Here is a 27161-nt window from a genome sequence, read left to right as displayed (position 1 = left end):
GGGACGACAATGTGTCAAAGTCTTGGCTCCAAATGATCACAATAACTTTGAAACGGGAAGACATAAAAACGACGATCTTGTATTATATTTTGTTACGTGCTTCTCCATCTATCTATGTAACCTAAGGTCTTTGCTGAAACATATGATCAAGCTATTTAAAATAAATTACTCCAGATTTAGGAAACAAGAAGAAACTATATTGTGCCTTGGAAAGCATGACAAGTCTCTTATCGGTGAATTGTTATCCTATTAGAGTGAGCAATTATAGAGTTCATCTATTAACACAGTAATATCTGCATTGATTGGGTCTTATTATGATTAACTGCATTGGCCGATACTAAGCCAGCTCCTATAGCCTTATTATTTGAAATATTACATATACACATAGCAAGTGATGAAAATCCACCTAAATCTGCACCATACCGTCTGAAAGAAGTTATTGTTATTTTTTAATAATAATAAGGCATGTTTAAATATAAAAGTTAACCCATTCAGATCCGTTTAGTTATTCTGGCGAGATAGAGTAAAAAACATATATATATATATATGCAAAGTTTTGCATTTTATAATGTAAACAGGTTTTATATATGAATCGAAGAAAAGTTAAAAAAAAAACTTCTTTAAATAATTGTTCACATTTAAATAGTGCTAAATGAGCAAAGGTAATAAATAAAACCCGTTGACGTAACACGTAAAACATTTTTATTTACAAAATTTATACACAGTGTTTCGAGCTAAATAATACATATTACAGTACTTTATTATAATCGTTTTAATGGAACTGTTACGCATTTGAGATGTAATATAGATATTTTAAAATGTTTATAAGTATTAATCTACAATTATTTCATATAATTTACAACGGATTATTTACAATTTAATTTCATATACACTTAGTAGCCAATAAAAATATATATAATGTTTTCAGCAGCAGAGTAGATATCCCATTACAAGATATTAAACAAACAAACTTTCACTCGTTACTACGACATTTATTTCGAAGGTCATCCATACACGTGAATACCATAATTATCGATATATTTTTTCTTTGAAATCATAAATGTTTTTGTATAATTTTCTTTATTCCCAACGTAATTCCTTATAATAATATAACGTAAGATATAAAATATCGGTAGGTCAGTATAACATAACCACATAATGAAATGCTGTACATGTTGATTAAATGAAAACCATTTTTGATTGAAACTGTTTGAATGTATTAACAATTAATCGTTCCTCGAACAAACATTATCTATAATCTAAACAAATGTCTAAACTTAATACAAAATTTCTAGTAAATGGAGAGTTCATTATACACTGTAAACATAGTAATTAATAGCACTGCGTCATAAACGAGTTATGCAATATTGATGACGTTATCAATTACTGTTCTGATTTAATTTCCTCAGTTATTATGTATGCATGTTTCATATTTACATCGTTAATGTAATATATTTCGACAATGTTGCAGGAGAACCACGTTGACAGTTACGTGACTGTCACGCCGTGTACAGTCAGCCGAAAAATGTATACATCATTTTTCGTTGATAATTCAAGTGTCGTATGTTACGTAAATTGTGTATTTGATGATACATGATGATAGATTCAACTAAAATATTAATGTGCTTTTTGAGAAATTATATTATATTTATAGCGCTTTTGGCTTAGATAAACAATCGTTTGTTTGATAGACATATTCATCAGTTATTTAAAAATAATACTTGATATATTTGAATAGAATGTGAGCCAATGTATTAACATTTGATCATTTACAACGATTAAATTATTTTGAAATAAAACTGTCGCCGCTTTAAAGATTATTATATAACTTTTGAAGCTGACTGTACAGGAGTGCCTGTGATGAGATTAGTGTCATATATGTCAAAAGTGTAACTACTCTTATACATTTCGTACTATTTCCATTGCTTAATGGAAATGAAACAATAAAAAAGAAAACCTTGATATATTGGAAATGCTTAAAACATATATTAAACAAAAGTGACTAAGACCGTTTACATTGATATATATATAACTATTTAATAAACCATGTAACTCATATAAATTAATCGACATTTAAACAATCTAACATAACATTTCTATTTAGATCGACATTTAGTTGACGTCAATATTGAGCTGATTACGAAGAGAAAAAAGTATAATCATAGAAAAATAAAATATAAATATTGCCACAAAGATCAACAGATAAACGGCTGCTTATGTATATTATTATATACTATTGCTTATATTAAATATACTTTTCTACATTTATTTTAACGTTATTTTAATCCATACACTCGTCCACAAAGGAGTCAAAAGACATTTAATGCTATTCAAGCAGCACTTTCGACAAAAAACATTTTCAGGATAATAACGAAGCAGGTAAAGGAACATCAAAAATAAAGCTTTTGATCTTCTCCGCTCCCACATTTGACATCCTCTTTGACAATACACTCGAATATTGAAATTGTCGTTTATTCAAATTTGTTCAAAATAAATGGCAATTACGAATACTAGGTGAGTAAAGCGTATTTCCCCTATATTTACATATGATATGAAATATCATTCGCCCATATCTTACTGTTTCTTACAAAAGCGGAGATTAATTTAGTTTTATGTAGACAGATGTCATGTGTTATTGTATGTATGTATTCTACTAACAAATTGACAGTTTATTGAAATCGAATCGAAAAATTAATCGTCGCCGATCAGCTGAGTATCTATTCTAGAAACGATACAATTCAGTTGCGGTCAAGTTGGATCGGAATAATAACAGTTTCATATTCATAGTATTATAAGCATTAAGATTAAGTTATTTTTTCTGGGGAATAGTCGAGATTGGGTCAGAATGTAATCGGGAACGTATCATCACCAATATAATTATGTCATTAGAATAGGCCGCCTGATGGAATTAAATAAACCGACTTACAATAAACATTCACTGAGACTATTATTCTAATATTAATTTCTTTTGAACTTGACTTTTTTCATACCGTTAAATTAAATGAAATTAAAATATATACATAAGAATTAAAGTTGATAAATTTCCTTAGAAAAAAATTATCGCTTTTTAAATATTAATTACACGAAATTATATATATAATAAACATATAAACTAAAAGTAGGTTCATGGTTCAATTGTTTATTAGTTACATAATAATTAATTTTAAATTACAACATCAATCAGTATTTTAATTCATTCTAAGTTAATCAGACGGTAAATATTATAGTAATTCGTTTTTTTTCATAACTAAGTTAATTTTAAAACTTATAATGCATTTTATGCCTTTACAATTAGGTTTAAATTTGCACGTCATCTAGATATAAGTCGAACAGAATTATCACTAATAAATCGATGTTTGATTTGAAAATTTACGATGGACGTGTACACTAAAACAAAAGTGTCCATGATATTGTCAAGTTTTTGAATTCTTAGAATAAGTATAATTAAAAATATAAGAGTATTGGTTGGCTTGGTTTGGTAAGCGTCGCTTTGCATGGCGGCCGGTCTTTCGCCGTTCAGGACGTGTACAACCACAGACGCAGAATCTGTCAAAATAATTTGTCTTATTATTTTGTTTACATTTAAAATTAATTTACATATTACGAATGGGCTTTAGGATGATCCATTTGAATGGGTACTACCCACTTACTTTTTATTCTATAGTCAAATAGTTGTAATTTTTATTTTATGTAATTATAAGGACAAGTGGAAGATTTAAGTATTACTGTATTAAGTAGTTCGGTTGTACCAATGTTTATGTTTGTAAAGGTAGCCACTAACTCATACTATCAAGTGGCCTATAGTACTACCGTTCTAAAATAAATAATACTCGGAGGATAATAAGGGTGGTCTACCCACTCATTACATATCACCAAATATCAATAGTGTTAGCGTTGCTGTGTTTCGGTTGAGAGGGTGAGTAAGTGTTCATTACAGACACAAGGAACATAGCATTTTAGTTCCAAAGGAACCATTTCTCACAGATTATTGACAGTGGTGACCATTTATCATCAGGTGGCCCATTTGCAAGCCTGTCTTCAACAAATAAAATTAGTCCTTAATTGTATGGTGACTGGAACTTAAAATAAAATATCACTTAATTCAAAAAAACCGTGGCTGTAGGTACGTTAAAATATATGATGATCTCTATTTAATGTAACGGAGTATAAGATTACATTCCTTCATTTTATTTTATAAAATCTTAATTAAAATATTTGTCTCATCCTTTAAGAGGAGTGATTTCGGAGTGGTTTAACCTCGAAATCTTGATGCAAATTTAAGTACTGAATTGTAATTTACGAGTATTTTGTCTTGCGGCGAAGAGATATTGGGGACGAATTTAAAGTGGAATGAAATATTTAGGTTTAGAATTCAAATGTTATGATTATTGCTAACGCTATGTGTGTAATTTATTTTAATTAAACTTTAATTTTTCGTATTATTATTAAAAAAAAAATCTTACCGGAACTACTTGGGGCGCATGTATAATTTCCCGAGTCTCTTGGCGATGCTCGCGCGATCAGAAGACGGCTTGTGCGAGTACGCTGCTCAGTTTCCACGCTTATGCCGCCGCGTTGAGCGTAGTTCACGACATTAGCACCGCGATACCAGTATATAAAGCTGTTGACAGAACTGTTTATAAAGTAAAACTTTTTTAATCAAACTGAGAGTAAAACATACATGACAATTTCGTTTTCCGTTGCACAGAATAAAAACTATTAAAATACATTTTTGTTTGTATCCAATTTTAGCCGACTATGTGCATAATTATTCAATTTAAACTTATAATGTATTAAAGTGTTCAAATTATTTTACCTTGGTGGATCGGGTGCGTGCCTCGCAACGCATGTTAAATTAATATCAGATCCGGCGCGCACAAACAGCTCTGGACCCGACAAGATCTCGGCCTTTGAAACTGCAACCAAAATCCAACATAATGAAAATACCAACTAACATACAAATTAAATATCATCTGGATTCCTATTCGTGTAGCTGAATAAAATCTATGTGGACCACGAGATCAGCTATGTTATACATTTATAATAATCATTTGGCATCAACATTGATTAAATTGTAAATACAAATATAAATACGAGTTGTACAATACTTTGAAATAATATAATTAAATATGAACATTACTAAAATAACCCAAGCGAAACGAGAACAAACTAACTAGAATAATTAAACCTTATCTACTAAACATGAAATTAAATTTTACAATTATTTGTAATGCTATTTAACTCAAATACGAATATACTATATTGATTTTTGGCAGGGCTACACGTTACGGACTTTGTTTAACAAGTAGAAAAATCGATTAAATAACACTTATTTTTGATTATGGTAACATTATTATCAAAAAAATTATTAGAGTCGAAACATACGTTAACAGATCTACGGTTATATTGCCGTACTGTGATCTCTGGTTTACTATTCAATGTTGGAAACTTTGCGGCTTATTCTCGGCGCCGATTGTGTGTCTGTGGTGCGGCTGCAACGCAGTTTTAATGTGTACACAGTATTGCAGTTCGGTGACAATGCGGCTGCATCGCCATGTACACGAAGCTTAGCTTAAGTTCGTCTCCATGTTTCAAACTTTACGATGGATAAAGCTTTGAACCGAGAAACAAGATGGAGGAACGACCTTATTTCGAACCTTATATTCAATTCCTACTGTATAATTACTTCATTCATAAAGTTTTGTTATATATTTATTTGATTTAGTTTATGATCTTGTATAATTGTAATATAATTTTTAATGATTACTTCGAGCAAAGCGTAAGTTTTGTTAAGCTTATACTACCTATTTTAGTACTTACCCACAACAGTAAGCCAGAAGGACAAACTGATTTTTGGCTCCGTCGATACTTGGCATTCATAGGCACCAGAATCTCTGGGCTGCGCATGCGCCACTCTCAGCGTCCATTCATCGGAACCGTCGGTGTGCAGCGCTGCGAATCGCGCGTCGCTACTATATGTATGAACACCTACTGTGAGGATGTGTAGATCACGTTTTCGTATCCAGGATACCTGTAAATTTGAATACTATATTACTTATATGAATAAACGAACTTATAGTTTAATATAATAATAGACTTAGTCCAGCGACTGAAAACCGAACCCTCATGATGTTCAGCCAAATTGACAAACTATTAAACCAACAAGGCAGTTATGTTAAGAATATTTGCATACAAATTGATTATGTAAGCTTTATATAGTCGATTTGTATGCTTAGACATCAATAATAATTTAGAAAAATCTATGAAATTACTTTATTCATTTTAATTTGATCTGAAATCGTGATTTAATAAAGTAGATATTGCTAGCTATGTTGTCACCATTTCAGTGATCGCGAACGTTATTTACACAGTAGCTATTCTCACATATGTCTTTAATTTAAATAATTTGTACATTTTTAAATCAATATATAACTTTCTCATTGGTCTAGTGGCTAAATATCGTATGCAGTGGCTTTAGATCCCGAGGTTCAGGGTTCAAATGTCAGTATGGACTGATAAAAAGTTTACGTATGTTTCTTTCAAAACATCTCAAATGGAAAGCACGTAAAAATCCTCGGTCCTTGGCCTATTTTATTCCATTGACCCATTGGATCATTAGAGCGCATCTGAAAGCATAACTGTATGACAGACAACGCACAATCTTGTATAACAGTATGTTCTTCTTTGGTGGCCTGCCCCCTTCAGATTGGTCGCTTCGTCAAAATCAGCCAGGAAAATACTTATCATAAGATTATTGTAATCGGTTAAAACTGAATTGAATACCATATTACCAAGTACACATACTTGTAAACAAAAATGTTTTCAACAACAACTTCGATAATTTTACGACGGTCGTTAGTGATAGAAATATTAAGTGTTGCTAAATAAAAAAATGAAAAAATGAATCTTGTCCGCAAAAGGTTATATATAGGTCGATATGATAAGTGAATTTATTATATTAGATAGCAACACTCCGAGGATATGAAACGATCGCCTCCGGCCTTTATCTTATGTTGAAAATTATAAATTGCTATGAAATTTGACCAAAAAAACTGTTGTCTTTCCGGATCTCCTAAGATCTATTTGTTTAGTTTAACTATCAATGAATGCTATGTATCAATGTTTAATAAAGAAAACTCATGTGCATTTAGAATAATATATATTAAGAAGCGAATTAGTTCAGAGTTATATGGACCTGGTTCATATCTATTACTATTATTAATAACTAGTTGATGAGTTATGTACATAATTATATCCAGGTATTAGTTAAAATTTGATATAAAATTACCAAACACATAAGTCACTCTAAATATGTGGTAGTCTCGTATCTAAATAAGAAAAATATGTATTTCTTGTTTTTATTTGACTTTATAATAAATAAAAATAAAAAATATATAATTATTAATTATTTCAAGTATGAAACGCAATCCCAACGCATCTTCAACGTTGTGATACCTCTTTCTAAAAAGACCTCAGTTTTGGAAATTATTTATTCATTTGACCAATTTTCTTTTTCCTGGAGCATTAAGTGACGTAATATTTTTCCAATTAGATTTTTAAGTTTTAAAATTTTTAGTTATACATAAAAAAAAATAACATTAAAATCGATATAACTTAATGACCTAACCGACAATTACATTATAGTATAAGCTAAAAAATAAATTAAAGATTAACAGTGTATGTATGTCATCATTCATTTTATCGATAAATTTATAATCTTGATATTGAAACAAATAATGTACAATGAAAATTATGAAAACAAACATTCGAAGGAATACGTTACAGTATCATAAAAATAAATCTTAACCCATTCGGATTACAGCATGTTTTGCCAAACGGGTGTTTTAATTGCATTGTAGCATTTTATTGTTTACCCAATTACAATGAACATTCGTAATTTATACCGTTTTATCGCTTATTTACTGTTTGTTTGATCGTTCGGAATACGTTGATGTGTTATTTTCGTAATTTTAGGTGGATATAAAGGTAATGAAACCACTTTAAATAAATAATTAATTAAATGTGTTTTAATAAGCTTTGATTAATTTGATAAATATATGCTTTTATTTTAATAAAAAAGCTTAGAGTTATAATTTATTTATGTAATTAAAATGCTAGGATACAGTGACTGACAAGAGATCCCAAATCCGATATAACTTCAAAAGTAGTCAAACTTCAGACAGAAACTTGTTATCGAAGGCAGCACTAAACAAACGAACAAACAAACTAGTCAACGTATTCTCCATGACATACGTTTAAGTCCCTACTTGTACAAGTGACGGAACTTTATACCGCATTTACTGGGATCTTTGGATTTCCTCGCTTCCTTCAAGTGGATCTCTCCTCTTATGTGTACTTAGTTTAAACATTGTAGACTTATCTTAGAAAAAGTTTAAATATATTTTAAATTATTCCTTTTTAAAATCTAATAATTATATATTAATTCAAGGGTACAATTAATTTATAAGTGATGTACATGACAAACAAAATTGTATTAAGAAATTTAAAATGCTAACGAAATGCTACGGGTTACATAAATTACATAACGTAGCCATGCTACGAAGGTCTACGTTCGTAGCCTTGTAACATCAATTCATACATCATATACGAGAAATAAATCTGTAACTAATATCAGCAAAATGTATAGACTTTAATACAGCACTTTCCAGTCTGACGGTTTTAAATGTAATTTCCAAATAAAAGACTGCCACCCTCCGACACGGGAAATTTTCCTCGGTGTAGCAGTTTCCTTTCAGCGGGCTTGAGAGCAGGCGTCAGAGCGAAACAATGTGGGGGCAGGCCCTCAATTAAATGCAGTGCTAGCCAAGCGCGCCAGACTGCAATGCCTGTGAGCGTTACATAAGGTGGATATAATTATCATAATACCCTAATAGACACGTATATTGTATACATCTGTACATATGGTTAAGCATGTTTGTTTTAATATAGGGTGTATGTACCCTAGTTTAGCGCGCATTATATTTTGTTCAAAATCTCGATATACCTACGAATTAATATATAATCTAATAACATTATGTTTGCATTACGTTTATTTTAAAAAGATTTATTTATTTTTAAATATCTATAAATAAAAATCCACACTGTGGCGTAGGTATTTAGTAAAATGAATAAAATATATATTAGAAAAAGTCAAATAAACCATACTCAAAGGCATATTGATTTACTATAATTGTAAATATCCTTTTGACTAAATATTTAAACAGGTATGTAATCATTGACGATTATTATATTATCATGAATATTAAGATTTTCAGAATTACGTACGAAATGTGAATATAACTATTTATACTATTTTGATGCCTGAACAAAATATGTTTACGTCCATTGTATTTTTTAACGTGTGAATATTTTGGTGTTTGTTAATATTTTGTTACGTGTGAGTTATTCGATTGAAATTTCGAAAGAGGTCAACAGTCAAATGTTTATTTATTGACTATATCTAAGCGATTTTTATTGCACGAACAAAACAAGCATTATATAGTTTTTATATTTAAATATGGTCTTGTGATTTGTGGTTATGGTAAAATAGAATAGAGTGATTACATTTCTAATTATAACCTGTTACTACATTAAAATAAAGATTCGTTGTGCTTACGAATTGTACAATTGACTATGAGGCGTAATTTAAATTAATATAAAGGCCTTCCTGTAAAATATTATTTCAGTTCTAATTTCCATATATGACGTAACTCGCAACTAAAAAAGTATCTGATGCAGAATAATAATTAGCCAAATATAAAAATCCGAAATAAACGGTTTTGGTGTTAAATCAATTGAGTGTGAACTGCCTAAACGACCCGTATGATTGCGGGGAGAACCAATCCACGAGCAAAATTATTTCCAAGGTTGGCGTTAGCAGCGATCTCAAAAGTCTGCCAAATTCTTTTCATGCTATTTATATATATTTCATCCGTTGATAAACGTAGCAAGATTAAAATCGTTATTCGTAAATATTTTAATTTAAACAAATGATTTCATAAATGAGATCATTACTCAAAGAGACTAAGAAATAAATGGTTAGAGGTTACGAAGAAAAATCACTTATTTTTAAGCGAATTTTGCTGAGAAACAACAAAGATTTCAAAAGATACTAATTACTGGGCTCAAAATACTCTTGATAAATTTTAATAAAAATACTAAAATAATGAAACAATTAAATTAAAACTAGTCAGAACGTAGGATTGACTATGACAGTAATGACGATACTCAAATAACAATAAAATAAAATAAAGTTCAACCTCCATTGGAGTAGTGCGGTGGAATAAGCTCCACAACTTTTCTTGAATAACACTGCTGCGCTGCTTCAGCAGCAGTAGTTAATGACCTATTTACCTACATAGTCTGTTGTCTTTCAACTTAGTAATACGAGTATATCGTTTACATTTAATTTTATTTTAATACTTTTACCGCTCAAGTTTTGTCAGCGACTTTTTGTATCAAGAAATTTTCTGTAGATGGCCAGAGTTAAGAAGTTGGCAGACTCAGGCTCCTCTTTGGAAAATACTTCAAGCCGTTGGTCCTGCGCCAGATCTTTTCAGTCGTGTCGGATTACCGTTCCATCGCACTAAAACCCATACATAACATATCTATATAATAAAAAAAATGAACTTACTATATTATATTACATAATGAACTTAAAATAAGAATCTTACTAAGCGTTTAAATCAATAGAATTTAGATTTGCTCTTTTCTTACTTTTATAATAGATACTATCGCACCACCCTTTAGAAGATTATTTTCGCTGAAACCTTTTATAGACATATAAAACATATTATATCAATTTTATCTTAGGTATTACTTAAACCGAAAATAGCCGATATTTATATTCTTTTGCCCAAGCAATTTTCTCCGGAGATAAAATTGACGTTAGCCAAATTATTGTTGATAATTACAAGCTATAGTAATTATACTCAATTTATAGATGAAGCTTAGAGTAATTTATTAATTTTTATTCTCGTAAGAGTTTTTTTAAACTTATACCACGTGGAAAATGTATATTTCGATAAATTTTATCACAATTATAAAAGTCGTTTTGGAGTGAAGAATTGCAGTCGAATTATGAAATAAATAATTATACCATTGAAAGCGTCCTTTTCTGTTTTATAACAGGTGGCTATTAGTATGAGATCGCAATTTAAGAATAAAGCTATGGATCTATCCAGAAACTTCTATATTTTTTCATGCTCTTGTTATAAAAATATAATAAAACTAGCTAAACCTGCGGCTTTACTTGCGCGAAATTTATAAAACACAATCTTCCATCGACCGTTTTACCCCCTTAGGGATAAAGTTTCGTAAAATCCGTTCTTAGCGGATGTTTACACCTATAGGGAATGTCCAACCCAATTTCAAGTTTGTAGGTATTATAGCTTCTGAGATTTCGTAATTAATCAGTAGGGGGTATTTCGCTTTTTTGTATATAGATACATACATATATCCTAATACAATATTATTTATAAAAATGAAAAGTTTTTTTGTTTAAACGCGCTGACTCTGGATTAATGTGCTATTTGAAAAAAAAAATATTCGCGTTGGCAAATCCATTTATTAAGAACGGTAACCGTGAGTAGGGACGGAGCAGTAACGTTTAATGCAAGGAAAATCACAAAAACATACTTGTATGCAGGAACACAAGTATAAACAGAAAAAATACTTTCAATCAGAAATACGCTAGATTAATAATGATATGAATATACTAAAATATGGATAAAATGGAATAGACTAAATTTTGAGTGGAAGATTTTAGACCTGATTTTAAGTGGAATTTCCAGTATTTAATATTGTAGTATAGAATAATTAATGTCTTACATCAATTAATTAAAGATTATGTAACTGAAACTTGAATATAACAAGGAATAAGTGTTGATAGATAAAAAATATAAGACGTTCAATGTAAAACGTATATATTGACATTAATATTATCAGTATGAAAGATTATGTAATTACAGTTACTTTTGTAAAACGATGTATAATTTTGCCCGTTGATATACGTCACCAACTGGAAGAGATCTGCTGTTTTAAATTGCTTCTATTAAAAATATGTAATATTATTGCAATTGAATTGTTTATCATTTGTGAATACGACTATTGAATATAATTTATAAATAACAGAATTATTTCAAGACTCTTACTTTGCATTTAGCTTAACTAGTTCTTGTTTAATTTATAAAATAATGGAAAAAAGTATTCAAATATTCATACACGTTATGTTTAACGATTGGTGTAATTGTAACACGCGGAGTTTCGTGTTAAAACGGCGCGCCTTATTTATATTAAAAACGATAAAATAATACAAGTTGACACGGAAATTAAAACATTACGAGAAATTGTTTTCATATTTCTTGTTTATGTTTAAAAATGGAGTTATTATTAAATTGTTTAGACGCTCCTATAATATTATTTTCTGTAGATGATAAAATGCTATTCGAAAATAAACTAAGAATATTATAATAGTTTAATTATATTATTAGGTATTGTTAGGCCTTGTGCGGACTCATCTGATTGAATAATATGGGAATTGCACTATCGTCTGGGTAGTTATCATCATATATTCTACCGCCAAACAGTAATATTTATTATTATGGTTCCGGTTTGAAGCGTTTGACAGCCACGGTAACTACGCACAAGGAACATAATATCTTAGTTCCCAAAACTCGTAGCGCTTTGGAAATGTAAGGAATGATTATTATTTCTTGAAGCACCAATGTCCATGGGCGGTGACCACTTCCCACCAGGTGGCCCATTTGCCCTTACGCCTGTCTATTCTATATAAATACACCTTCGATTACGTGGATAGCACTATTAAGTATGTGGAACGTATGTGGTTTATATATCTCACAATGAGCATTTTGTTTGTATACCTGCTCTTTGTATAACTGCTCGTCTGTGTTACCAAATTAAATTAAGAATAATAATAAATATTCGTCTTAAATAAATAATGGATAAAGTTACACTGACGTAAATCGTGACTTCAAAACGAATGTCATACAATGAAAAATATATCGATAGATATGAAATTCATAAGTGAGGATGTTTGTTGAAAATAGACGGGCGATAAATATTTTCATTATTATATAAATGTAACAAAGAATACCGATGCAAATTCCACCGTATAAATACAATTGCACCAAATTTCAAATCCGTTTCAATAATTACTTCATTTTACTCTTTATAATCCATCAATTATTCGTAACTGATACAAAAACTTTGAAACAATTGTGTGTTTTTAATTTTGGTAATAATCTAAAAAATAATAATCGGACGTATACTAAGCTATTTCAGATGTGAATATTAAATGCACTTCAATTCACATTCAATTTAAACTCGAAAATCAATTAACATGCGGTTTTCTCTCAGAGCTTGTATGTAATATACTCAACGGTATAGGGACAGTAGAATGGAGCTTTGTTGAAACTAGGTCTGCAGTTTCCAACGTAGCAGTATTCATCTGCCCGGTAGATAGAAACCAGACATCCACTAACATACTTTTGTTACTTATAAAACTTTAGCTAAGTGGTTTTGAACAACGCTTATGAGGTAAACATTTTTGTTATTATATTTTTAAATTTAAGCACTTTAATCTTACTGATAATAACAAGTTGAATGGAACTATCACATTTGATTGTGTACTAAAATTTTGAAAATATGTTTACACTATAATATAATAAAGGAAATAAATAGGAATGAGCTGTTGAATCAAATCGTACGAATAATGTATTGAGTTCTAATTTTAGGTCGTTCTATTTCATTCGAGTTGTTCTATTGTGTTACAATAGAATACGATTTACATAACGTTTGATAGTTTAGGTATCGAATTTATGTGTTATGTTCATATGTTTATTTTCCCTTTCTCTTATTAATGGTTGTCTTCAAAGAAGTATAGCTATTGAGTATATCAAATAAAGTAAATTAAATTAGCCTGCATAATTCCCATAGCTGGGCAAAGAAAAACTTTCGGCGAGAACGTGTAGTGTAATCCACTACTTCTATGCGAGATTTCGGATACACAAATGGCCGAATTTCATCCGAAACTTGAAGTTTGCCGTTATCTGACTTTTGCGACGTCATCTTAACCGAATATTTTATCTTTAAATTCGCGCACATCTGAGTATTCATGTGTGCATCATGCACATAGCGTGCTCTGCGATCAAAGAGACATATTATACGAACTAGCATGTATGGTATGCATCGAATAGAAATGTGCGATGTGTATGCGCTAACCCGCATAAGCCAGTGGCTGCCCTATAAACTCACAACTTGATTACCTAAAGATGAAAGATTGTTTTAGACCATTGTAGGGCATTTAATCTCCGCTATTTTATTGTATTGTACTGTACATGTATGACAACTTTATAATTAATCAGTTTGTAAATAATAAATTTTATGCGATATATTTCTATTTGCTGTGTTTCAGTTTGAAGGGTGAAGGGTAACTGAGTCAAGGTAATTACAGCGCCAAACTGATAGTATTACAAACCATTACTATACTATCTAATTTACACCGGACGATCGATATTTATGCGTCGCGTCTGTGTATGTGTGCGTGAGCACTTTCTTTAACTGATGTTACAACTACACATGCACGTTCATTAAATGTCTAAGTTATTATATCTTTTTTTTTAAAGCGACACTTTAGTTTGGTAGAGCGAGACACATTTTCTTACGGGTTATATACGAATGTGTGAGTTTGGATATATATATATATCAGCAGTGTTGCCAATATCCATCTAAAATAAGAAAGTTAACTCAGTAATGAAATACAAAATCGATAGTCTTTTTTGGGAGGTATTTGTTTAATTGCCAGAAACTGAATTAGCTTTACGATAATACGATAATATTTGGGGTTTTATGCAAATTTAGAGGCATTGACATACATACTCTTATATTAATCGTATCACGCACACTTAAACATGTCGTAAACAGGAGCGCTACTAATGCACGCCGCTTATAATGCTATTCGATATGTCTTTCCTCATAGAAGCTTGTTAAGCTGTGACATATCTCTGTCTGATGAAAACGATTACATTTTCCAGTGGACATCTTGTTTGTATACGTCTTTTCGTGTTTAGAAATCATTTAAGAGAAAATGATTTTTATACCAATGGCATTAAGAATACTTTTAGAAATTAAATTAACAGACAATTAATAACCTCCATACCTGCAAATAGTTTAGTATTAAAAATAATTCAATTGTGACCAGACCAATATTGACTTGATAGAAATATTTGTTTAACTTGAGACTTTAATTTGAGACAGGATTCATTTGAGTTTAGTATATCTCACATCTAACTTATATGTATTATGGCTCCGATATTCAGAATACTGAATCCTTAAGCAACCAATAATATCATATATTATATTAACAATTCCCTCTTATCCGACTTCAGTTTCTAACAATATAATACAAAATTTGATGTCGTCTCGTATTTTTCTCGTGCAATTATGCAAATATGTGACTAACTGACAATGCTCAACCTAAACTATAATACTATAATTTAAAAGCGTACCTTTAAAAAACAATTGAAATTTTACTTCAAGGAAGGGAGGACAATATATTATAATATGTACACCATTTCCATATTTTCTTAATACAGTTGACTCGGTTAATTTTTTTTTTACATCGTGCATATTTATATATATAATTGATAGTTTGTATGATTTAAGACTAATAAAATTAAACAGATTTAAGAAATGTTTCTGTTCAATATTACAAAGTTCTCTTGGATACAGGAGATGGAAGAAAACGTTTAATGTCATTTACAGAAGACGGAGAACCTTAAAGTACGCTGCGATCAAATCAAAAAAGTTACTCCAGGTACGATAACTTTCGATGATATAATTTATCTCAGGGGAAATTCGCTGCGACTTCCTTACATATTACTGTTTTTTTTGGCAATTTACTATCTGAATTATTTACAACACAATCATTACGGCAATACATCCACTTTATGAATGTCGAAATTATTTTACAGTCGGAATATTTATGTTATCAGAAATTTCGATGATAGCACTATAAAGTTGTCTGGTAGAATTGCACAGCTCGTTAGGTAATTCTATCAAACCTACACAACAATATTCTTCTTTTACCGATCAAGCGGTTTCTAAAAAGCAACGGCAAGAAGAACAAAGCTTTGTTCTCAATAACTGTCGATTCTCATTTCTTGTAAATGGAACAACACATTATTGACTAGAAGAAATGGTCATGCAATATTTTTATAAAATAAAATAAACAAATCGCCACAGCTTTGGTTGGCTTTGTTCCAAATGTACTATTCTGCAAGCCTCGACCCAATTCTCTATACTTTATTCCAGCCAGGCGAACGCTCACGCGACATTTCCTATAGCACTTACTGAAAATCAAATCCCACACACCGACTGTAACAAACGGTCGAAAAGTCACGTTCTATAAATTGACGGTGGCTAATAGAATTTTCCTGTTTCATTACGCGCATTTGTATGAAATTACTATTTTAATTTGTATGAATCAAGCCGTGTTATGATGGGATATCTTGTCGTGAAAATATAAAAATCTCCCCGAGTTATCTTAAATATTAGAGATTTTTAGTAACATGCAATACCTATATATCAATTTCCATATTTGGTTTTTCAAAAATGATAAACTTCTGCTGCTCATCATTTCAATCCTAGTCTAATCCTCTTGAGGGTACATGTCATAAACAGAAGCATAATGACCAATATCCATATTCAAACATCAAATATGAAGAACTTCCATACAAACTTTCATCCTCAATTTCACCATTTTAGGTAATGTACCTATTTATTCAAAACATCGGTAAAACAGTCATATGCAAAGAAACAGAAAAGACTGTTTTGCATATTTATAACTTGAAAAAAAAAGACGGACTTTCATGCAAACGTTCAGATCCTATTTAATGGTATTAGTAGATAAACTTCGAATAAATAAAGCATTGAAAGGCCCGCACAGCACTCAAATTACTTTGTTGACGAAAGTAACGACTTTAATAAGAACATTTTTGCCTAACGTGATATCAGGCAAACCTTTCTTATTCTTTTAAGTTTTTGTGTAAGTATTTCTTTTCACGCGATATTTGACTACGATAAGATATTTCGACGAGAAAGTAAGGTTAACGCCATTGGAGGTGGGAACAAAAATGGATCTGTGAATTTGTTGAAATAATAATTCCTCGGGACAATTTGAGAAGTTCGCAAAAGAAACTTTTGTTACATTCACGGGCATTCGATCTAAAGTCCGAGAATCACTAAAGTTTATTCATTTTAAAAATATAATTTGCGATTTAATTGTTCTTTTTTATTTAGAGAGTTGTTTAATGGTTGAAACCAAACGAATGCCGATGTAAATGCTAATGGTTCTTGGAAAGAAAACCATTCATTAGAATATACGAACTATTGTATTATTTTGGATTATATTGCTATGTGTAGCAAAATTTTCAAATAAACTTTACATTTATGTTTACATATTATAAATAGTTACCATTTTCGTATTATTCTGAAATACTAAACCCTTAGGATTTCACTGATAATTAGCATTATTCCACAAAAAAACAAAAAACATACATATTTATGGATGACTAATGTTTTATAAAAAATAAAGGTAGGCGAGACGGATCGCAACGTAAGATAGGTAGAATATATTGATAGGTCGTTGATATCATCATTTCAGACGATATTTAAAAATATTTTTCTATACCTTTGATACGATTATAACTATTTTTATTTTTTATTGGTATGTAGTTAAGGCATTCATTCTAATAATCCTTATGTGAATATTTAAATAAAGTATGAATAAAAATTAATTTTTTTTTTTTTAGGTTACTCATAAATTAATATGACATATGTACTAATATATATATATTTGAAATATGTTTGATATATTTCATAAATGTATAAGTACAAATATTGGATATTATTGGTAAGCGCCAAGTAACAAGATTCAGAGTTGCGATTTTTTAATTCTATCAGATTGAAATGTCTGGAAGCGAAAGCTAATTAGCCGCTCCTTGTAAAATACAATTATTTATTGCTCTTAAGCAATTTTCTGTGCTGTAATTTTATATATAAACACATATATAACAAGCATTTTCTTTGAGTAATTGTTTCGTTACAATGTAACATAATCTCGAAAAACCTAACCCAGTATATTTGTTTAAAATGTTATTACATTTATATTAAGTAAATATATGTCACTTATTTAATATAAATATATTTTAATACGAATTTTATTCAAAAAACATAATTGTAATCAATTAACACCTCTTTTGATTTGTTATTAATCATTAATAAAGATTTTTTTATAATAATTAGAATAAAGTAGAGATAATTATAGGTTATAGACTAGTATGCTTTTTTTTTAATTCTATATGATTCGTGAGTGAGTGGTAAATTGAATCACAGGATTTCGTTACATACTTAACGTCCTCTAAACAAAAAGGTGTTAACAAATGTCAATTTTGTAAAGATCTAACAAGAGTTTATGAAACTGGTATTATTTAATGCAACATTTCTATATATTTTTTAAAATTAGTGTGGAAAAATGTTATCTCGTTAACTAGTTCTCCTTTGACCACTAAATAGTTATAAGAAATTTGTTTTATTTACATTTGTGAGCAATGCATTTTAATAATGACTGTATAGATTCTAGGGTAATGTTTACATAAAATATTAATCGTTTAACACACGTAACAGGCGCAACGTTAAATATATAATTAATATTATAATTGAGTAAATATAATTATGACGATTAAATTTAAGAACGATTGCCATTGTTGTGAACAAGTCTTTATGACAACAATGTATAAGGTCGTATGATAAGCAACAAATAGAGACTTTGCCGCCTTTACCCGATTTTTACGGTGGCTGTGTATGAAAGTTATGACTGTGTTTGCGGCCAACTTTTATACTGAATTGTTTTTAGTGTCATTGTTTTTATTTCCTGTACATTCAGCATTTGAAATTCATTTTTATTTGTCTTAGCTTTATAATGGTGAAGTTAATTTCAACATTTTGCTAATAAAACGTAAAAGTATGTGTTATAGACGAAAGTTTATTTATTTCGACTTTCAGTCGATTGTTTGCCAAATATATATGCAGTTTCTTTTGTTTCGGATGAATGTTGTTTTTCTATATTGGCGCTATAAGAAAATATATAATTTTTCAGTTTTTTTTTTAAATTCAATTTTCGATTTTACTTAAATTGATGCGATGGATGAATGATGATGATGAATAGAACTCCAATTTAAATTTGACTTTTTTATTGCTTAAAATGGACCACTTAATATTAAAAGAGTGAACTTGTTTCAGTACATATTGCCAGGTCTTTTATTGCGAATGTGTCATCAGTGAGATTAAAGTTGTTTATATGTTTGCTGTCTGTTTGATAATAATAATTATCTCACTCACGCTATTTTCTTTCTAACACTCTACCCAGCTAATCAAAGGAATGTAAACTGATAACATAGGTATAATGTATGTATGGACAGTTTAAAATTAATCTCTTGACAAAAATCAGAATAGATCATAATTTCTATATTTTTTTTTTGTATACAAATAACACTTATTTCAATTTTTTTGAATAAGATTTAAAATAAGTTAAAATTTGCGTACATATAATAAAATATATATGCAATACCTTATGCAAATACCTTTACAAAAAGTATTTGAAGTTTAAAGAAAAAAATGTTACAAATTGCTGCAGACAAAATGTCATCAAAAACAAAACAACATCGCTTGTTTTTCATCTCGTAGGTTGATCTACTAAAAATCAAGTAATTAAACAATATAGCTTTATTTTGTGTAGCTTTGTTGTAGTATTTTTTTCTCACGCGTAGTTTCATCCCTTTGTGAAGTTATTTCATCAATCATTTGTCAATTTTAGTTAAAAGTCTTATTATAAGTAGACTTTCTATATGCTTAACTACGTCAATCATATGAAAAAATATATTATTGAGAAACAAAGAAAAATTAAGCGATTTCAATCATGATAACAACTAACTTGAAACTTGAACTAACAGCGAATACGGTGACGAAACTTTGCTTATGAATTGAAACTTAAAGGAACTTGTGGCTTGCACGTGTGCGTTGCTAACTATTTGTTTGAATCTGTCAGATAACTTTCTAGAACTTACTATTTACTAATTAAAAGCTGTTTCTTCCTCTTTGAACTTTATAATCTTATATATTTAGAATAAAGTTCTAGAAGCTAGATTTTGCCGCTGCGAATGATTACGTATCGGATCCTATGCCAATAAAAGTTGTTGCAGCAGCTCAAAGTTATACCATATATATTGGAAAATATATGCAGTATTTTTCCTTGGTTAAAATACATTACCTTGTTAGTACAGAGTCTGGTCTGTCTCTATTAACCTTATGAAGCATTATATATAATGCGCAGTATTGAACTTATTAATATCGTTCGAGGCAAATCGCTGAGACCTGCGTTTTGCGAATGATATTAGTTCTCATTGGAAAAAGATCAAAATAGACCAAAGTTCATAGAACACGCATATCTTATCACTGCGTAGTATAAAACAAAGTCGCTTCTCGCTGTCTGCCTGTCCCAATGTATGCATAGATTTTTAAATATACGCAACGGATTTTGATGCGGTTTAAATAGATAGAGTATCTTATGAGAATGTTTATATGTATAATAAATGCATAATATAGTAGAGACATACGGATAATTTTAGAGGTTTCTAATGTGATGTCGTAAATAAACACATTTTCAACGCAAGGACATAGCGGTTTATAATCTAATGACAAAAAAGCTGTGAACGTTGTATTTAAGGACATTCTGTTGTATATTTAGTATCGGCATTGTACCCCCGCGAAGCCGGGATGGGTGGCTAATAACCTGTATATGTTGGATGCTATTCTGTCTATTCATCAATCCTTAATGGAGAAGTTTTAGTGGCACAGGATCCATATTTTCTTCATGAGACCCGTTTGGCCATCTGGGATGTTCTATATATATTATCAAAACTAGAATATTACTAACCATAGCATTTAATAATAGTTAGCGAAAGCAATAATTATACGTAATTGATATACTTATGTATGATAGTAGATAATTATACATGAAAATTCTGAGTTTTTCAATATACGAGTAAGAAATAAAAACAGATGTTTTTATTAAAAAAAATACACTATTAAATAGCTACACGATCTTGAGGGAATTTTTATACCCAATATCTATTATTGAGGCGGATTTGTTTGTCCAAATAATAAAATCTATCAAATCAATTTACGTGGAACTACGTATTATGATATTCGTTTATAGTTTCAGTATACAGATGAACAGGGATTATAATTAGGTTTAATGTTCCAAAATTTTTATATCAAAAATTATAAATGAAATAAATCTGTTGTAAATTCAATGGGTATTTATTAAGTTGACCGCTGGTAGAATTATAACAGCTACACTAAACGTTATAAATGTATTTTAAATCTTTATATGATAGCCATCAGCAAAATATTTATAAAATTTTAAAATGGTTAAAGATGTATTTGTAATTTCTATCAATTTAAGTATTATAAATAATACTTATCAAAAAGTAATTTGTAAATTTTTTGGATAGCTAAAAATGTAATAACCTTTATTAGCCCGATCAAGGATTAGAACCCGGAACCACATGATCGGCATCCATTACCTAGCGCCCAGACTAACGAGACTGAATATATAAATATGCTTTGTTTTATAATGTTGCAACCTAGATGACGTGACTTCGCATACGTTTTCTATTATTGTGTTTTATTTACTGAACTTGTCGTAAGTAAATTACAGTTTGAAATTTAATTTTTAGGCATCGTGTTGTTTTTGGAATAATGTTCATTTGATATTCATTAATGTTTTATATCAAAATATTCAAATTTTATTAATTGGCAAAGTTAAAATATTCGTCTTCAGTTATCTTTCGACTTCAAAGATTTATTTCTGAATATTAAATTACTGGAATTACTGAATAGAGTTTGTGATTTTTTAAATTTTTTATGTTATAGTGAAATTCTGTACGAACTCACTTCGTAACTCTAACGGATTATAGAAAACCTATTTACGGCGAAACTCTTCCGTTTATCGTATATTAAAACAACGCGTGATCGTCCGCGTTGGCTTTGATGAATTCTATGTGATTCTATAATTTATTTATTTCAATTTTTAAATACAATTGGTATCATTTATTAAATTGATTGTTTATTTTTAAAAAAAACTTGTGTTTCTGATATATATTTTAATTCAAATATAATATTAACGATGAACTAGAATGTAATTATGTTTGTAGAATGTATGCATATTGTACATTTGTTGTTTTAAATAAACAGAATTCAGAACTTACGTTTTGATATTTAAAATTTTACACGGTTGCCTGTTGTAATTAGGCACCAGGGATATAACTTATTAGTACTAAAGGTTAACGATATTGGCAATGTAAGAACTGTGCTTACATCGCTAATACAGTTTTACCAAGACATATTACCTATTTAATATTATATACAACATACAACACCAATGTATATGGACGTGGTGACAATCGGCTGGCTTGTTTGCCAGTCCGCCTACCCATTAGAAATAAAACAGAAACGACTTCAACCCGTATAAAGTCCATCGTTTCTTTCTTGATCCTCTTGTTGAATTACTGTTATTTAATAGTATATATCAACAATATCCTTAAATTATTATTTTTTAAATCTAAAATAAAAAGGTGAAAGTAAATATTAAAGTAATAATAGAGTCTATAAACATATCGTTGCGAGGCCCTTGTTACTGAGAAAGATGCGGAGCTCAATCTGCCGTATTTTTGAGTAAGGGTTGACAGATACGTGTATTAATGTACACATGACTTTAAAGATATACAGGTTTTACACGATGTTTTTACAATTAGATTATTTTGAGTTGTTTGTACGAAAATTAACTCGCGATGTTTGGAATGTAGAGCTAAATTTAAAACATAAGAAAAATTTTAAAGTAAAATTTGTATTAGTTGATAAACGCTATATGAAGAAAATTGTGTTGGATTTTTTGCCAACGAGCAAACAAAAAACGATTTACTAATTTGAAACAGAAACCAGAAATTATTTGTTTCAAAGTTAAATGCTCCGTATTTGCAATAGTAATCAATTGAAAAGGTTAAATTTACCGCTGGACACATTTCGTTTTATTTATATTACAACATAAAAGAATGTGTAATCATTGTACTTACAAAAATCAACGTAATGGATAAATTTAAATTATTATCTAGATATAAAATGTTCATCAATCATCAATATTCAATAGGTAGTCCACAGACAAAAGACCGTGGATTCAAGAGTAGGTCGTAATACGAAATCAGTGACACATTAAATCAACTGTTATCCATGCAAAAGTATTCATATCAACTAATGCTAATAATAATAAAGTTACATTTGGTATAAATTCAAATTAAAACTATAACTATATACACGTTGGCCTCGTCTCATATCCGAGAAACAATGTTAAGAGCCGGTGTCGCTGCGGAAAAAGCTGAACCAAAAATACGATCTAAATATGCGTGTCTTATGTCAAATTACTTTTTTGTCCCATTTGCTGTCGAAACACTTGGCCCTTGGAGTAATGGTGCAAAAAGTTTCATCAAAAGTACAACACCTCACCCTATTGGCTCCTCTGGTGAAAGGAGGGTTGGTTCGTTTTTAGCCCAGAGGATCGGAATTGCGATTCAACGGGGAAATGCTGCTAGCATTCTTGCCACCATTACACACGGTCAAGATTTATACAGTAACTATTTTTAATTCATATTTCTATATATTTAAGCACTTAATGTTATCAATTTTTATGTTAATAAATCTTTAAACTGAGTATAAATATCTTGGAAATAAAAAACAATAATATATTTTATAATTACTTATAAATTCATAATTTATGCAATCGTAAACTTGTAATTACATTAGTGAAACTTTTGTCGTGACAACGAAAATTTTTCTTTTGTAGTGATCCATTTTACAATGTTGTCCTACTGTAGAAATTCTTGTCGTTTCTTTTCGGTAGAATCTACACTCCAAACCGCTAGCTTTACATTAAAATTAACTTCGTGAAATTTTCATTCTAAAGTGCTTGTAGGAACCTACTTAAACATAGTAAATTTTGATTTTGAATCGCAATCAGTTAATACTTAACAACTATTTCAATGCGATCGTATTTAACAGTTTAATAAATTTAAAATTTATCAAAGTTGAAACATTAACGCCATTTAATAGTATTATTATGCTGTTGGCGTTTAATTCCTTATTAATTTTGTAGATTATGGCGTCACATTTGTAAACAAACAATCCAATAATGGATTCAATAATAAATATATAATGTAATCGACATTATTGGCTGTGTAACAGCGGGGAATGCATAACGTGCAATATTTAATGAACTAGTAATTACAACCACAGGTTCTGCGACGATATTGCAAATGTCAAATGTAGGTCAAATCGAAACTCAATTAAGACGAGAATCGGTGATTTAGGTGGAATCATAAACTGGATATGTTTAAATCAATATTTGAATTTGTTTTGTGATTGGTTAAAAAAAATATGAATTAATCATAAAATTCAGTTTTAGTATTGTCGTATGTAGATCGTGTTATATAATTATGATACATTTTTTTTTGTAATATTTCCATTGAAAAACAGTTTAGAATTGGATCAATTCTTATTAAGATTAACCCTTATATACAAACAAAAAAAATCACCTACTTATAAGTTTATATTTTACACTAAGATTGGGTAGAGTTTTATATTACACAGTGAAATTAAACCTCTTTAATTTGTATAACCTCGATACGTAAATTGAAAGATTGATAGTTACTATTTGAAAATAACTAAATTTATGAATGAAAAGAAACTATTTCGTACGAGTACTTTTTGCTTTAAATATAATTTTATTTGTAATTGAATCTCTGTGAAAGAAAAAGTTTTAAAAGATTTCGATTGCAATAATTAATACAAATTATTTTTTGTTTATAAGAAAAGAGTATAATTTGCTATTATTAATGTTACTAGAATCTAAGGACATCAAAGAAACGTTTGAGTGAAAAAGGATTGACAGATACCGGTAGTAAAGTAATCGAGTTACAGTTTAATTTCGATATTGGAACGCAGATTAAAGATCGATCTTTTAGTAGACATATACTCAAACGTAAAATCGATTTAACCTCAGATTGCAGATATTATATTAATTTCAATCGCTTAAACTTAAAATACGTAACAGTTTATAATGAAAATATAATGAAACAAAACCGATAAATAATGCATTCGTTTTGTTATCAAAATAATATGCTGAAACTTAATTTCGAATTAAATTAAGAAATCAAAGCGTATCTCACACATGTTAAATATTGATAATCGACTTAAGTTGATGCGCCATTTAGATAGGTGTATCCTATGAATTGTATAATAATTATAGTTAGCGTTTCATAATATTACATTTCACGCTCCTATTATGCGGGAATTTTTGAGTCACCACCACTCTGGAGAGGTATTCTGAAACAAAACTCTAAAGGAATATATATATATATATCTATACAGAACGGCAGTGGATAGGGACATGACCGAGCGTCACAACTTCCTATTCAGTTTTAATCCCAAGACGATCTTAAATATGTTTCATATATATTATAATAAATTAACGTAATAAAAAAAAAAAAAATGTTCCTAATAATCGCTGGAACGCGTGGATCTTACCGTGTAAGGATTAATGACCTTTCATGTGATTATAATTAATCTCGTACTCAGTAAAATAAAACTTTTTGACGAAACCTGTATGTATTGTGCCGTAATAAATTATATTCGCAATGAAACAATCTCTAAACCTTCTCCTCAAGAATAATTATTTTCTGTGCCAAATGTTCAGTTAAATTCTTGATATGGTTGAGGTTATCTTGAATATTGGAAAGCTTGAGTTCGTTGAGTCCAATTTTAAGAAATTCTTGATTCCAAACTTTGTCGGTCCTAGCAAGGAAGCTAAGTAGTGCAATTTTTGTGGTTAAAACGATTTGTCAACTAACAGACTATGTAGGCACTACAAGGTGTAAAAAAAAAAATAGAAATATAATACTTATATATAATAAATAATACTTTTTGGGTAAATATCAAAAACAATAATTATGGCTATTATACCATATTGTAAATCTGGTTTGTTTTAAATGACTGCAACTGAACTGAAATGCAACTATGAGAGTTACTTGTTTCTTTTTTCCGCTGGAATTGCAAGTGGAAGCTACTCCTTGAAACTGTAAGGTTTACTTGAATATAATATATTTGATTTGATTTGAGGAAGAAGCCTTAGCCCGACGATGAGACGTTTACAGACTTTTACTGAAAATAATTCATAAATAATAATAAAAGATACAACAAAATAAATATCGATTGCAATTGTTTAAAAAATAACAAGGAGATTCTCAAGAGTTTTTTAATTATTTCTCCGAGGCTTTTTCCATTTTCAACACTCGAACCAAACAAACTAAGGCTTCGAACTTTCGACTGTTTAACAATTACGGAAAGAGTTCGAGCGTCGAATGAAGTTCTTTTATATAAAACTTGAACATCGGTTGTTGGGATTTTCTATTTTTTTCATATATTTAAAGATTTTCTTTCCCGCAAATTACTTTTTCATAATGAAAAGGTAGGATTTAAAAGGTTTAGAAACTAAGTTTCATAATGACTTTCTTGTACTTTAATTTCGACTTTCTTCGATTTGGTGAAATAAATGTTACTAAAATAAATAATTTATTATTTGTTTCATTAATTATTATTTAATATTTAATAGATTTAAAACAAATAGGACGTTGATTTTTAACACGATCCCGTGTGCCTTTTGAGGCTTTAATTTTTTGTTTTAATTTGTGAGTTGATAAAATCAATCTGTCAGGATTTCTTTCTTTCTTCTTTTTCTCTCTTCTTTCTTTTTTTATTTCTTTCTTCGATATTTTAAAATCATTAGTAATGTGATGATGTCGTCCTGGCCACGGCGGTCAATCTAAAGAGTGATTATCCAACTATGCAGGTCATATTATGGTTTACGAATTTGTATGGAAACACACGTGCAGTGCATCTATTCTATCACTCTCATAATTCCATTAGACGACAAATCCGCCACAACCTGAAAGATTTCAGGCGCACGACTTACA

At 29.7% G+C, this 27161-nt stretch overlaps 1 protein-coding gene across 2 annotated transcripts in view; it reads right to left on the bottom strand.

Moving 5' to 3' along the window:
* Positions 1–3101: 3101 nt before the first annotated feature.
* Positions 3102–27161, bottom strand: part of LOC113398762 (hemicentin-2-like) — a 57573-nt gene continuing 33513 nt past the window's right edge. Inside the window, exons 3-6 of one of the 2 annotated variants that reach the window (XM_026637648.2) lie at positions 5821–6031; positions 4817–4916; positions 4464–4633; positions 3102–3546 (exon numbers count right to left, since the gene is read on the bottom strand). In XM_026637648.2, coding sequence (XP_026493433.2) covers positions 3311–3546; positions 4464–4633; positions 4817–4916; positions 5821–6031 — 717 coding nt within the window. In that variant the 3' untranslated portion in view covers positions 3102–3310. The remainder of the gene's footprint in view (positions 3547–4463; positions 4634–4816; positions 4917–5820; positions 6032–27161) is intronic. The other variant, XM_026637649.2, reaches the window with a different exon arrangement.

The sequence above is a fragment of the Vanessa tameamea genome, chromosome 14 (assembly GCF_037043105.1).
Source record: "Vanessa tameamea isolate UH-Manoa-2023 chromosome 14, ilVanTame1 primary haplotype, whole genome shotgun sequence".
Lineage (NCBI taxonomy): Eukaryota > Metazoa > Arthropoda > Insecta > Lepidoptera > Nymphalidae > Vanessa > Vanessa tameamea.
This window is presented reverse-complemented; position numbering and strand designations above follow the sequence as displayed.